A 14,801-nucleotide genomic window follows, 5' to 3' on the forward strand; every position below is an offset into this window, starting at 1 on the left:
TAAATTTAAGGGCCCTTGTATTCAGGTAAAATTGGTTAAAGTAAATTTAGATTGTTTAGGGTCATCATGACAAGCAAGGTGATAACTGGCTTTAACAAATTAGAGACCAGCAATTCGGGACACTTCAAGGAACAGGCTCAGCGGGCGTGCCAACTTGACTAGGCTAACAGCGCTACCAAGTGGCAGAACGCGGAAGGTTTCTAGTTTTCCGACTCCCAAGTCCATAGATGGTTTTTGGGAGGGGCCAAAGATTAGATTTCTTTTTTTTTTTTAAGATTTTATTTATTTGACAGACAGAGACACAGAGAGAGAGGCAACACAAGCAGGGGGAGTGGGAGAGGGAGAAGCAGGCTTCCCACCAAGCAGGGAGCCCAATGTGGGGCTCGATCCCAGGACCCTGGGACCATGACCTGAGCCGAAGGCAGACGCTTAACGACTGAGCCACCCAGGCGCCCCCGAAGATTAGATTTCTGAAGAACTTGCTTTTGAGGCGGCCCCAAACACAGAAAGGGGTAGATAGGATCATGGTTATAAGCAAAGGCTTTAGATCAAACTGCAGTCTTCACAGAGGAGCCCAGGGCAGATTTGAGGAGTTTTTCAATCTCAAGGGTTTGCTAAGGATGCATGGAATGAGTGCTGGGGAAGCTGGTGTGGTTCTGATTGTTACCTATCGGACTGGTGGCTCATCCAACCTGGATTTTGTAGTAAGGGCTGCTGGGCAGCAGTTGGAGTGTCAAGGAAACCAGGCTCCCTTAAAAAGTGCCGTCTGGGGGCTCCAGGGTGGTTAGGTATCTGATTCTTGGTTTCGGCTCAGGTCATGATCTCATGGGTCCTGAGATCAAGCCCCGAGTCGGGCTCCGCACTCCACGGGGAGTCTGCTTGAAAATTCCCTCCCTCTGCGCCTCCCCACCCACTCAACGCATGTGTGTGCGCTCGCTCTCTCAAATAAGTAAATAAGTTTAAAAAAAAAAAGTACGTTCTCTTGGAGGCACCCCAACCCCACCCACCAGGAGTGGCCGGATGAGAGGTTTTCAGCCCAATCTTCTGACAAGCTACAATCCATCCTGCTCCTTGTCTGTGTTCTCTTTGGTCACCATGCAAGGCTGAAGCCCCAAGGTGCCACCTGCCCTCTCTTGTCCCTTCATCTCCACCCTGATGCAGCCTCCCACTACTGCCCTTGCCTTTCCAGCACTACATGGTTATCAATCCCTGTATGCACAACCATTCTCTGACTTCCCTGCCCTGACATGCCCTGTCATCTGGCTATGCACCCCCTGTCCCCATTACAGCCTCTCCCTCAACAGTTGAAGAGTAAGGTCTGTCCCCTCCTCTTGCCTTCCCTCTGTCTAGCCAGGTTCTGTCTTCCTCGGGGACTTTAGTGTTCTCATGAACATGCTCTCCATTTCTTGCCTTCCTCCTCTTCAGAGATTTCTCGCACTTCAGCCCCCTAACCCCAATCACACTGAGGGACTTTTCCTTCTGAATCCTTTTTGACCCATGCCTGTTGCCTTCCTCCCCTCTCAGCGGAGTGGACGTGGGTGGACCACAGTGTTTTGGGGAACTTCCCCTCTTCCTTGCTCAGTCTGGAGTTCAGTTGACGAGTCCCTGCTATCATACTCTGAAACTAGGTCCATGGCATGGACACAGTGATTGGCTTAGGAGTAAGGGACCCAAATCCAGCCAGTCAGAGCCAGTGAGCCCCAGGCCGGGGACTCTGCATGAGAAGCCCTTGTTGTTCTATTCTTGAAGCCAGGGAAATACCAGGTGGGGTTGGGGTGCAGCCGGGAGTAGACCTTGATGAAAGAACTTGACAGAATGAAACCAACCAGGAAGAAAGCTCAGCTAAAAGATGGAGCAAGAAAACAACATGGTGTATTCTCCCCCAAATTAAACAACATATCCAGCAATTCCACTTCTGAGTATATGCCCACCAGAAATGAAAGCAGGGACTCAAGATACTTGCACACCCCTGTTTATAGCAGCATGATTCACAATAGGCAAAAGGTGGAAATAACCCAAGTGTCTGTCGATGAACACATAAACAAGTTGTGATATATGCAGACAAGGGAATGTTAAGTATTCTACAGCCTTAAAAGAGAAGGAAATTCTGACATATGCTACAATGTGAATGAACCTAGAGGATGTTACGTTAAATGAAATTAGGCACAAAAAGCTAAATACTGTGTGACTCCACTCATAAGAGGTCTCTGGAAGAGTTCGATTCATAGAGGCAGGAAGTAGAATGGTGGGTGCGTGTGGGAGGGGGAGTTTGTGTTTAATGGGGACAGTTTTCATTTGGGAAGAACAAAATGTTCTGGATGTGAAGGGTGGTGATGGTTGCACTAAAGTGTGAATGTACTTCATGTCACTGAGCTGTACACTTAAAAATGGTTTGGGTGGTAATTTTTATGTGTATTTTGCAGCAATTACATATTTTAAAGATTTTATATTTGGGGCACCTGGGTGGCTCGGTTGGTTAAGCGTCTGCCTTCAGCTCAGGTCTTGATCTCGGGGTCGTGGGATTCCCTGCTCAGTGGGGAGTCTGCCTCTCCCTCTCCTTCTGCCCCCACCCTGTTCATGCTAGCACTCTCTCTCACAAAATAAATTTAATTTTATAAGTAAACATATTTATTTTGACAGAGCACGCGCGTGCGCGCATGTGACAGGGAGAGGGGCAGAGGGAGAACGAGAATCCCAGGCAGACTTCCCGCAAAGTGCAGAGCCCAATGCGGGGCTTGATCTCACGACCCTGAGATCATGATCTGAGCCAAAACCAAGAATCTGACACTCCACCGACTGAGCCGCCCGGGCGCCCCAGCAATATTTTACATTAAAAGAACGAGTAGTGAAAGTGGAGCCGTATCATGGCCACATAAGTTTGAGCCCCAGGATGTTGAGACGCGGGGAGAAAAACCGGCATGGCCGCAGAGCGATGCTATCATACGGGCCAAGTGTATGTAGGACCCCAGCCACCTGGAGTTCGTCATCTTCGCCTGCCAGGGCCCTCTAGGCCGTCCTGAAGTTCCTGCTGTTCTAGCTAGTTCTTGCTCTTGCTCTCATCCCACAGAGCAGCTGGCTGCCGGTCGCTTTGGCCTGCTGGGTCTCCGTTCCCCCTTTGTTCTGAAAACCAAGGTTTTCCCTTAGGGAACCACCTCTCCCTCACTGTGTTTCCACCACCCAGTCTCTGCCTTGGATCTGGCTGATCAAAACCCCACTTCTTTCCTGGTCCAGTGACTGGTGCAGAAATGATGTTTCACCAGAACTGGCCAAAGACTAGGCCACTCTGGGACTTGCCTCCAGTCATCTGAGAAATAGAAGGTCTTTCTGCTCGGGCAGGTGGGCTGGGAGGGTGTGAGCCTGGGATCTACAGTTTGACATGTCCTTTCACACCTTCCTCCATTCACTCAAGCATCCTGTCACCTCGGGGCCTTTGCACTGGCCGTACCCTCTGCCTGAAACACTCTCTTCCCTCAGGTATTCAGAGCTCCCTCCCTCACTTCTCTGAGCTCCCTGCTCCAGCTGCCCTGACCACCATTTCTCAAACAGCACTGTCAGATTATCCTGCTTTATTTTTCTTCAAAGTGTCTATCACCACTTGTTACATATTTAGTTATTATCTGTCTCTCTGGCCAGAGAGTAAACTCAGACCAGGGAACATGGTTCTGGTTCACCCTGGCTTAGAGCACTCGATACAGTGAGTAAATGCATGAGTGGGTCACCCACCACACCTGGCCCCCACTGTGCCCAAGTCAGCCCAACCTCCCGGACAGGAGCCGAAGAGGAGCTCCCCATTTCCCTGAAGCCACTTTTTTTTTCAATGAAGGCATAATACAATCATTTACGGGTACATCTTGGTAACTGTTTACATATGCATCTGTGTGAGCACCACCCGAATCAAGATAAGGGGCGTCGGCACAGCCCCAGGAATCTCCCTCCTGCCCCTAGCCAATCCCTGGCCCTATTACATCCCCTGGATTAGCTTTACCTGTTCGAGAATGTTACAGAATTGGAAGACCTCTTTGTGTCTGTCAGTTGCCAGAGCCACTTTGTTTTCCGCCAGCCTGTAACTAGCCCACACACCCATGCCTGCAGGCCTCCTTTCCGCTAGGGCAGCGGGCTCCCTCCCCTTGGCCTGGCCGCACCACGTGGAGTATTCTGGATTGGTACCTCTCAGAGCTGCAAACCACAGAAATGAATGCTGGCCAACCCAAGCAGAAAAGAGCTTGCGTACAGCCCACCGGTGACACAGACCATCGGGGAGGGTGGGAGGAGCTGGCCTTGAAGCTGTGCAGCGCGGAGCTGCTGCTGGGGACACAGCGAACAAACCATCCCATGGCCCTGCCCTCGTGGAGCTGACCTCACTGGGGAGGCAGGTGATAAACAATAAGCAAGGTAGTGGCGAGTGCAGTGGATGAAAATAAAGCAGCGCGGTGGTGATGCGGGGCTGGGGCAGGTGACATTTTGAGTTGCGCATTGCACAGCAAAGTCCTTACGGGGAGCGAGGGACTGAGGCCACGCAGCTTGCTGGGAGATGAGCATTCCAGGCAGAGGGAACAACCAGTACAAAGTCCCAGAGGTTGACCGTGCTTAGGGAAAGAGCAGCAAAGAGGTCTGAGGCACTGGAAGGGGGCTAGGGTGAGAGGTGGGAGGGAGGGCCGTCCAAGAAAGGGTGGATAGGTCCTGCAGGGCCCCAGAGACCTTGGCTTTCACCCCGAGTGCTTTGAAAGCTAGGGGCGGTTTTTGGACAGCAGAAAGCTAGCATCCCTCCTGCATCTCCCCTTGCACATACCCTCAAGCCCCTGCGCCTCTTTGTCAACCCCAAACTAAATCCACCTTCTGCCTGCACCTCCCACCTTGGTGAGTTTGGGAGAGAAAAACCCCACAGTCCTAACATTGCTCATTCATGTGGTGTTCCCCCAATTTTTCACACCTTGTTACGGCTTCCAACGTCACATGCTCTGCCCTCCGCTGACGTCCTTTTTTTTTTTTTTTAAAGATTTTATTTATTTATTTGAGACAGAATGAGAGAGAGAGAGAGAGCATATGAGAGGGCAGAGGGTCAGAGGGAGAAGCAGACCCCCCGCCGAGCAGGGAGCCCGATGCGGGACTCGATCCCGGGACTCCAGGATCATGACCTGAGCCGAAGGCAGTTGCTTTAACCAACTGAGCCACCCAGGCGCCCTCCGCTGACGTCCTTCTTACCGTGCTAGAAAATAGTCGCTCCATTCGTTTGCTCCCACACTAAAGCCAGGAGCAATTGTGCCCACGCTTTCTGCCTTCCACACAGCTCCAGATGCTGCCGTTCTCTGGCTCTCCCCTGAGTCCACTTTTTTTCCTTCTCCCCGGGGTTCAGACCTCCCCTCTCTGGACACTTAACTCCCCAGGTGATCTCAGCCATCCCCACGATCTCAAAGACCATCAAAACACACTCCCGATCACATGCCTCCAGCCTAGAATTCTCCTGTGAAGTCCCGACACATCCAACCATCTATGTGACCGCTTCCCTTGGAGATTTTGTATGAAGCAAGTCAAAATACACCGACCTGCCTGGATCCCTTCGGCCCGGCTTTATCATCTCTGCCTGGGCTTTACGGGCTTTTGCACAACTGCCTGCCCACCAACTCTCTTCAGAGAACTACCCTGGGCTTGGGACCACGTTGCCAACACTCTCAAGAGGATCAGACTGGGTCATACTGGACACTTTGCCTCCACGCCCAGGAGAATCAGATGTGCCTGGGATCGTCAGCTCCTGGGCCACCGTTAGTCCGTGACCTACCAGTTCAGGACAGCTCTGAGATGTCACTTATCCGCCCAAGCTCCCTGCGGGCTCAAGCAACAGGTGCCCTCCACGGGACTCTGCCTGAGCTTGCTCCCCTCAGCCCCGCTTCCTCCTGCTGCTTTGAGTCCTCTCTCTTGCACATGCAATCAATCAAGTCGAGCTCCGTCTTCAAATGACATGCAAAATCTGCATGCTTTTCATCATCTTCACCAAGACCACCTGAGTCCAGTCCACCAGCAGCACGTGCCCAGATTAGTGCAGTAACCTTTTTTTAATTTAATTTTTTTTTAAAGATTCCATTTATTCATTTGAGAGAGTGAACGTGCATAAGCAGGGGGGAGGGGCAGAGGGAGAAGCAAACTCCCCACTGAGCAGGGAGGCGACATGGGGCTCAATCCCAGGACCCCCCCCCCGAGATCATGACCTTAGCCAAAGGTAGACGCCCAACTGACTGAGCCACCCAGGTGCCCCAAAAATCTTTTTTAAAGTAGGCTCCACATCCAACCCAGGGGCTCAAACTCACGACCCTGAAACCCAGAGTCACAGGCTGTACTGACTCAGCCAGGCGCCCCTCCAGTAACCTCATTGGTCTTCCTGCTCCCACTTTTGTATGGTACCATCTCCACACACAGCAGCCGGAGAGTTTTGAGCATGCATAAAAGACTGGAAACTTAGATGCTGGCGTATGCTAACACACTAGTAACAGTGGACACGCTGTGCACCAGGCCAGGCACTGTGCCAAGCCCTTTGCAGTCATTCAGCTGTTCTGTGCCTTTGTGTACCACGCACTCTGCCCTGCTCTGGGATAAGGTGGGGGGAAAAAAGAGGCCAGATCTCTTTCCCCTTTGAGCGAACATGCTGGGTGGGGAGGCTAACCATTATGAAGTGAAAAGACAAATACTTGCAGATTGTGACAAATGCCATGAGAAAAATAAAGAGGGTGATGTGTGGTCACCAAGAGAGGCCTTTGATGAGCCCAGAAGACTTCCTGGAGGAGGTGATTCCTGAGCTGAAAGCCAAAGGATGAGGAGCTAGCCACACAAAGAGCCAGGTGAGGAGCATTTCAGGCACAAGCCCTGGGGCCAGGGTGGCTGGATGAGTCAGCAAGGGGGAGCCCCTGAGGCAGATGGGGGCAGGGCCTCATGAGCCGCAGTGAAGACTTTGGCTGCTATGCTGAATAAGGTGCGAGCCATGGAGGGTTCTTGAGCAGAGAAGGGGTGTGAACTTACTAGAGTGTTTACAAGCACCCTTTTGCACCTGTGTGAGGAACCGTGGAGAAGGGGAGGTGATGGCAGGAGCCAGGGACCTGGGTAAGGGACTGCGTTGGTTCAGGTGGGTGATAATGGGGGCTGGGAGCTGAAGATGGGGAGGAAGTGGGTAGGTTTGGGAGGTATTTTGGAGGCGGGGCTAACAGGAACTGGGGATAAGGAAAAGAACAAACTCAAGGAGGCGACACTCTCTGGGGTCTGTACAGGGTAGCGGGTAAGGGCCTGGGGTCAAGGAGACCTGGGTTCAAGTGCCTTCTAAGCCACTTTCCCACTGGCCACCTTCAGAAATGTAACCCAACCTCCCAGCCTCAGTTATCGAGGAGAGTAATAAAAGTGGTATATATGGTATGCAGAGAGGAAGTACTCAAGAAATGGTGGCTATTGAAGAAAAATTCCAAGGGTGGGAGTACAGGGAAAGGCAGTGGCCCAGCTAGCTGACAGCGACAGCTGGCAGCAGGGGGCAGCAGCGAGCCTTCAGGCAGCAGGGCAGGGCTCAGCTCTTGGCAGCTTTATAGGTTCAAAGAGACTGCACTAGCCTGTGGGCGCCTCAGGTGACTGGGCCTGGGGACAAAGCAGGCCTGGGGGCATGTGTCCAGGCCATGGGACTGAGGAGGTGGGCGGGAGGTGGACAGGCCGTCACTGCCTTCTGGAGTCTAGGGATCAGACCCTAATAAGAGGCATTTTGGGGGCACGTGGATGGCTTAGTTGTTAAGCGTCTGCCTTTGGCTCAGGTCATGATCCCAGGGTCCTGGGATCGAGCCCCACATCGGGCTCCTGCTCTGCGGGAAACCTGCTTCTGCTTCTCCCTCTCCCACTCCCCCTGCTTGTGTTCCCTCTCTCGCTGTCTCTCTCTCTCTGTCAAATAAATAAAATCTTAAAAAAAAAAAAAAAAAAGGCATTTTGTTCAGGAGAAACCTGAGCTGCCTGCGTGGTGGGATTCAGGCAGAGATGGGGCCGGCAGTCGGAGGGCTTCCTGCCCTCCCTCCTTCCCCGGGAAGACTCGCCCCAGCTCAGAGACTCAATCCCAGGGCACTCGAAGCCGGGGTTCCTCCCACCAGCCTCCTACTCCCTCCACAAACACTCCAGGCCCGGGCTCTGTACAATAGGCACTTTATTAGTGGTTGGAATGCAGTTAACACGCAAGAGTGTGCAGACAGAACGGGGGGCCTGAGGGCTGGCGGGCAGGCACAGGAGACTGGGACCCCAGGCTGGGTTTCTCCCTCTCTGGGGTGCCGCCGTGGTGCTGATGAGCAAAGACATGAAGTCAGGGGGCCGGGGATAGGGCGAAGGGGGAGCCGGGAGACCAGGTCCCCGGAGTTCAACGAATTTGGCAAAAGGATCCCTCAAAGTGAGGTGACGGGGGGGGGGGGGCGGGTTTGCCCACAGCATCTGCGCCAACCCCTTACCCTGACATCGTCCCTCGGGTGGATTCAGCTGCTTGCTCTCTCACAGAGAGAGCTGTCGGCACTGGCGGGAGAAGGGGAGACATTGGGCCAGACGCCTCCAGCCAGCCAGCAGGTTTCCATTAATTAAGCAGCTGTTAGCGGGCTCCTTCCTCCTGCTCTGGTCTGTCCACACCGGTCTGCTCCCCGATCCCAGCAGCCCTCCCCCGACAGACTCACTCCCTCTCCTTCCAGGACACCCCTGCCGTGGCCTCCCATGCCAGGAGCCACCCCCACCTGGCCTCGCCACTCCCACCCCAGCAGGGAGGGCATGACACAAGGCACTCCGCAGCTGGCCCCATCTCAGCCGTGGAGACAGACAGAAAAAAGCTAATAGACCCTTTAATGCATGTCCGGGTTAAAAAATAATAATAAAGAAACGCGTATGGCAGCCTATGAGGCAGCTGTTCAGCCGTCGAGAAGGTGCTCAGTCCTGGCCAGAGCAGACACGAGTGAACGGGGGGCCTCAGGGGCTGGAGCTTGGTCATCACTCTTGCAGACACAGATGCTGCCCCATCGGAAGAGGAGAACAGGAAGCATGAGGCAGCCCACAGAGGTCGGGCCCCCCTGCCTGCCAGACATCAAGAGGCCTCACCAGACTTCTCTCCATCCGGGCCAGCAAGGGCTGGAGTGACCTATGCGTGCAGTCCTGGGGCGCCGCCTGTGAAAACTCCAACTGCCCCTTGGCATAGGGAGGAGAGGCCCCAAATCTTCCAGGTCCCTGGAATCCAGCGGTAACTGGATGGTTGGGGAGGGTGGGGGGAGGCGGCAGTGATCGGACTTCAGGTGAGCCCAGGCGGCCAGGGGTTCTGACCCAGCTGCCGAGCACCCAGTGTGAGACTTCTGGAGAGGTGGGGGGAGAGCGGGGGGCCTTTAGGACTCAGCCAGCTTCTTGTTGGTTTTGTTCAAGAGCCTCTTGAGGTTGGGAGACATGAAGTAAGGCCTCTCAGTTGAGCCATCATTCCTCTCCAGGTCCTCCACTGTGGAGAGAGGCCCCCAAGACGGTGGCATGAGGGGAGCCCATGGGCAGGGGCCTCCAGGGACAGGGTGGGAGGATGAGGGCCACAGAGAAGGCTCAGAGGGTTAGGAAGCAAGACACACTGGGACTGGAGAGGGGCAGGCTGTGGTGGGCTCGGGAATGGGACACGAACACGCTCCCCACACTCCCAGGCAGGGTTGCCCCGCATGCACCCCCGGTCTACAGGGAGGAAACGAGGAGGCCTGCCTGGCCCCCACGCCTCCCTCCCTCTCTACTCCTCAACTTCTGCCCGCTTCCCCTCCTCCGCACTCCCCTTCAACAGGATGTCTCTCAGCTCGGGCGACATGAAGTAGGGTCGCTCCTGAGAGCCGTCATTCCTTTCCAGGTCCTCACCTGGGCTCCCCCCAGGAACCGGCAGGGGGAAAATGGGGTGGTCAGGAAGGGAGGGAAAGAGGGAGGCAGGGAAGAACAGGGAAGCCAGCAGGCATGGAGTAGAGGAAAAGAAAAAAAAAAACAGACAGATGGAGAGACCAGAGTTAGTAGCAGCCACAGATCCTCCCCCAACAAAGCCGGAAACTCCAAAGCCGAGGGCCCAGGGGCACAGCATTCTAGCTGCACCCTGGACCAGGGGGCAACAGGATGGAGCAGCTCCGAGCAGAGGGAGGAGGCCGAGAAGGCATGCCAGGGCCCTCTGACGCGGAACAGCTAGTCCCCGGGGAAGCTGGGGGGCTCCTGGCCGTTGAATACATAGCCCCATCAGATGTTATGCCCAGAGGGGAGAAGGCAGCCAGGGCCTGGCAAGGTTGGGTTGAGGGGTCACTCACAGAAGCAGAGGAACAACGTGTCCACACACATGCCGTAGACACTGAAGAAGCCATGGGCAATCAGGTAGGAGCCGATGATCACCGTCTAAGCAAGGGGAGCCAAGCTGTTTCCACCCCAGCTCCTAGAGCAACTCCCACTCCCCACACCCTCCCAGGCTCGGATCCTGTCATTTCCCTGCTGACAAGCCCTCCTTAGAATAACATACTAAGTCCTGCCATTCACTCCTTGTTTTCTTCAACCCCAGGGCCTTTGCACATGCTGTTGTCCTGACTTAGTCAAGTTTTTGTCTTCTTATCCTTCTGTTTTCAGTTCAAACATGAAGTCCTCAGATACCACCTCCTCCAAGAAGTTGCTTCTGACATCTAGACCCTGTTTTATGCTCTCCTAGCACTGCATGCCTGTCCTCTGAGACCTTTGGCTGGCTGCAATTTTATGCGTGTTTAGGGCGTTACAGGCATAATGCCCTCATCCCCACTAGACTGTATCTGTCCCACGTACGGCCACACCCCCCAACAATTTGGAGACTCACAGGGCCTTGGCAGGTATCTGATAAACACTTACGGATTGAATTGAGTGGACCATGGAGAGATTAAATAACTTGCCCAAACTGACTCATCTTAGAGCGAGCAAATAGAGAACTCAGATAAAAATCTAGGTCATTGGGCTCCAAGGCCTGCACTGCTCTCAGGGTGATGACATTACCCCTTCATGGCCCCACCACCTCCCTGCCCTTATCCCCACCTCCTCCCCCCTACACCAGTCTCCTCACTATTCCTGGCATAGGCCCACCTCAGGGCCTCCGTATTTGTGGATCCCTGTGCCTGGAGGTTCCCCGTATCTCCTTCAGATCTTAGATCCGACATCACTTCCAAAGTGAAGACACCTGGCCTTCCAGGCCTGCCCAGATCCTCCACCACAGGCTCTAACAGTTTAACGGTTCCCTGTAACTCTCCCCTGTGGCACGGATCAGTCTGTAATCATGAGGTCTATTTGCTTCTGAAAGGTAAGGTCCTCTGGAGGGAAGCCTTTCCTGCCACCCCTCCCGCCCCCGGCCTGGTACACAGTAGGTGCTTACTACATGTTTACAGACTGAATAAATCATCAATCCCCCACCTGTGATCTCCATCCACATCTGTCTAGTCAAAAGAGACCAGGAGGCCCCAGCACCTCCTTCTCCCTGGACCCCCACGCATCCCCAAAGGTCCATACCAGTATAGGGACCCAGTAATAATTGAGGGGCGGCGCTGTGTCCTGCACAATCCTGATCCGGTGGGTGAAGAAAAAGAAAGCCAGGATCCCTAAAGAGAGGGAGGAAACCAAGATGGATGAGGGTTCTGGCTAAAGGAAGCCCCCTGCCCACGACCTCAGAGAACATGACACTCGTCACAAAAGAAGGGGGGGGCCAACAGCACTGTGCAAGTCACCCCGACACGCTTGTCACAAAAGATGTGGGGGCCCAAAAGCACTTCGCAAGTCACCCCGGCAGGCTCCCACAGCCCCACGGGCTGGCCAGCAGCACTCACCCACACTACCCACGATCAGAAGTTTGCCCAACAGGAAAAGGAAGTCGGTAACTTTGTCTAGGACGGCCACTCTGCAGGGGACAGTGAGAAGCAGGCATGAAGGCGGGCTCAGGGACTGGGGGAGGAGGGAGGCAGCCCGAGGGCCATGCTTTCCCTGACCTGATGATGTTTCTCATGAGCAGGAAGAAGGCATTCCTGGCCGAGGTGCAGAAGTTGGTGCCATAGATTGCAATCTAGGGGGAGGAGGTGGAGGGGGGATCAGTCCCACTGGCTGGGAATGAGGGTTCCTCGTCCCCAGCAGGGGCTGGTGGGCTGGTTCTGCGTCCCAGGCCTCCTCACCATGATGTAGGCATTCCTGTTGAGGAATCGGATGAACTTCTCCAAGCACCAGAAGCAGCATTTGAGACAGGTCATGAGGAACTTGGCAAACTTGTTCTCGGCGGCTAAGAGAGAAGGGAGGGATGCAGAGGTGAGGGGAGACCCCTGGTAGGGATCCACCCCCCCCCCCACCTCTTCATTACATGCACACAGTCCAGGATTTCTGGAGCTCACCTACTCAAAGAGACAAGGAGAGGAAACCTGATGCAGAACCCCCGGGGTCCTGCCCCTCACTCAAGTAGGGACCAACGGCGCCCAGGACTCTCAGCCCAGACCCCGAGGAAGGGCCCTACCGTGAAGCCTTCCAACCCAGCCTCCAGGGGGGAACCAATCACAACCCACACTACTGCCCTGGCCCCGCCTCCCAGGCAGAAGCCAATCATCGCCGCCTCCTTGGCCCCACCCCCCAAAGTAACCAATCCCAGCCCCGCCGCTGTCAAAAAGAAACACGCCTCGGCCCCGCCCTTCTCGGCACAAACAAATCTTTGCCTCTTCAGGAACCAATGGTGGCCCAGGCCTCTTGGTCCCGCTCCGCCCCCATCCCCAGAAGTAAGAACTCCACCCAATGGGCTCCCTCAGCCATTCCTCCACCTTGGGAACTAATTGCTCAAACTCCCCACTCCACCCTCCTCACCCCAAGCAGAAACCAATCACAGTCCCATCGTCCTAACCCCGCCCCCCATAAACCAATCCCCGATCCGCCCCTCAGCCCTGCCCCCCAACAGCCAAAGCAAGCCACCCGAGGGCCGCACCTTTCAGGCGCTGATCCAAGTACTCGAGCATCACTCGGATGATCTGCACAATGGCCAGAATGAGGGCACCAAAGGCCAGGGAGCCTGTGTGGTACCTGAGGGCCAAGGGGGTGGTCAGCGGCCGCGCCAAGGCTCCTCAACCCGATCTCGCCCCCACTCCCAGGCCACCTGGAGTCCCACCTGAGCGCCCGGCCGAAGGCAGAGAAGAGTGGGAAAGCAGGGAGGTCGTCTGGCTTGTGCAGGGCCCAGTAGTAGGAGGCGAAGGCCCCAGCTAGCGTGACCTGGCCCAGGGCCAGTACAAAGTTGGCCAGCCAGAAGAACATGAAGGCATTGAAGATCTGCAGGCCCAGCAGGGCCCGATGGTAGCCCGACTCACCCCCGTAGAAAGCGAACTGGCAGTGGGCACCAGGGCACAGGCGGGATTCATTGGAGGAGGCGAAGGTCTGTGGGAGGGATGCAGAGCTGGGTCACAACACAGGGGCCAGGGGGTCAGAGTGGCTTCTGGGCATCAGGTCTGGGTCAGATAGACCGTGAGGTGGGACAGGAGTCGTGGGAATCAGAGGTAAGTCAAGGGACTGGGGGTTCAGTTATAGGGGCTTCTAAAAGGGGTTCCAGAAGCAAGACAGGATCGTTGACTTCATGGGGGGCAGTTAGTGAGGCAGGATAAGCTACCCTGGGGATCAGGGCTGGGTCATGCATCAGGAGAGTGGCCACATGGACAAGGACAAGAGTGGCAGAGATCGGTATGAAGACCACAGGGATCAGGAGAGGGGCTTGTGAATGGCAAGGAAGGGGATCTAGAGGCAAGACCTGGCTGTCATTGGGTTAAGGGAGGGGTATGGGGCAGGAAATGAAGTCAACGGGAGAAAGGTGGGTGGTTCAGTAGTCAGGGTGGGCTGGGGGCTGCCAAGTTGGATCTCTCCCCCACCCTGCTCCCCACATCCAGCACTGGGCATACAACAGGCACCGAATGTTTGCTGAATGGTCCCCAGGCAGGGATGAGAGGTTTCAGAGACTCTGTGGGCTGCTGGGGAAATAGTCGACCCCCACCTCAGGGTTGCAGGTTTTCCCAGCAAATTGGCAGGTGCCACCATCAAAGATCTTATAGATGGCTTCGTTGGAAGTGGACAGGAAGCTGGAGGTTCATTAAGGAGCCTGAGGTTTGGGATTGGGGCCCCGGTGGCTTGTGAGAAAGGATCCATTCCCCTACCGGGTTCTGGTCTGCCCCCACCCCCCGAAGCTGCAGGTCACTTCCAGGCCAGTTCGGCCCTTAGCCACCCCCAGGGTCGGGGATCCGGGTCTGAGGGTGGATACACAGCAGTGCTAGCCCAGTAGGCGATGCAAAGGCACAGCAGGAAGAAGGTGACCAGTGGGTACAGCAGGGAGCACATCACGTATCCCACAGCCCTGGGGAGGAGTAGAGACAGGCATCAGGGCCCGAGCAGCCACAGGACCACCCCAGCCCAGCCCCGGGGCACCCTGGCACCCACCTGCTAGCTTCTTTGATGAGCGCAATGGCGATGAGAATTCTCTTCCGCAGGAAGATGAGCAGCAAGATGATAATGGCCTCAAGGATGCTCAGAATGATCACTGTGGGGGGCAGAGGGGGGCCCAGTCTGCCAGCCGCCTGTCCCCACTCCCTCCCAGGCCTCACCGGGGGCAGGATGCGGGGAGGGGATGGGACTCACTGAAGGCCATCCACGTCTGCCGCAAGTGCAGATACACGCGGAGGTCTGTCTGGAAGCCAAGGTCCACCAGGGAGATGTCGGAGCCAGCCTCGCCCCGCAGTCGCACGTACTCCACGTAGCAGTGAAATATTCCTGCACAGGGGACCGACCTCAGTCCACTGGCTGCT

General features: G+C 55.3%; 2 protein-coding genes across 4 annotated transcripts in view; one reads left to right on the plus strand and one right to left on the minus strand.

The window, feature by feature from the left end:
• The window catches only part of AP1M2 (adaptor related protein complex 1 subunit mu 2), a 57,343-nt gene that overhangs the window by 1,830 nt on the left and 40,712 nt on the right, over positions 1-14,801 (plus strand). Inside the window, exon 2 of the transcript XR_010405210.1 lies at positions 4,997-7,044. The gene's annotated coding sequence lies outside the window, so the exon portion shown is untranslated. Of the gene's footprint in view, positions 1-4,996 lie in introns of the transcript that reaches the window.
• Positions 8,141-14,801, minus strand: part of SLC44A2 (solute carrier family 44 member 2 (CTL2 blood group)) — a 29,904-nt gene continuing 23,243 nt past the window's right edge. For 2 of the 3 annotated variants that reach the window (XM_045863013.2, XM_045863012.2), the window contains exons 11-22: positions 14,635-14,766; positions 14,437-14,536; positions 14,261-14,353; positions 13,997-14,081; positions 13,127-13,389; positions 12,947-13,041; positions 12,156-12,259; positions 11,976-12,049; positions 11,817-11,887; positions 11,503-11,591; positions 10,293-10,377; positions 9,406-9,861 (exon numbers count right to left, since the gene is read on the minus strand). In XM_045863013.2, the coding sequence (XP_045718969.1) occupies positions 9,740-9,861; positions 10,293-10,377; positions 11,503-11,591; positions 11,817-11,887; positions 11,976-12,049; positions 12,156-12,259; positions 12,947-13,041; positions 13,127-13,389; positions 13,997-14,081; positions 14,261-14,353; positions 14,437-14,536; positions 14,635-14,766 (1,313 nt within the window). In that variant the 3' untranslated portion in view covers positions 9,406-9,739. Of the gene's footprint in view, positions 9,862-10,292; positions 10,378-11,502; positions 11,592-11,816; positions 11,888-11,975; positions 12,050-12,155; positions 12,260-12,946; positions 13,042-13,126; positions 13,390-13,996; positions 14,082-14,260; positions 14,354-14,436; positions 14,537-14,634; positions 14,767-14,801 lie in introns of all 3 variants that reach the window. The other variant, XM_045863014.2, reaches the window with a different exon arrangement.

This window comes from Mirounga angustirostris, unplaced genomic scaffold (assembly GCF_029215605.1).
Source record: "Mirounga angustirostris isolate CCGP_5_RB_7025 unplaced genomic scaffold, mMirAng1.0.hap1 SCAF_1, whole genome shotgun sequence".
Taxonomy (NCBI): domain Eukaryota; kingdom Metazoa; phylum Chordata; class Mammalia; order Carnivora; family Phocidae; genus Mirounga; species Mirounga angustirostris.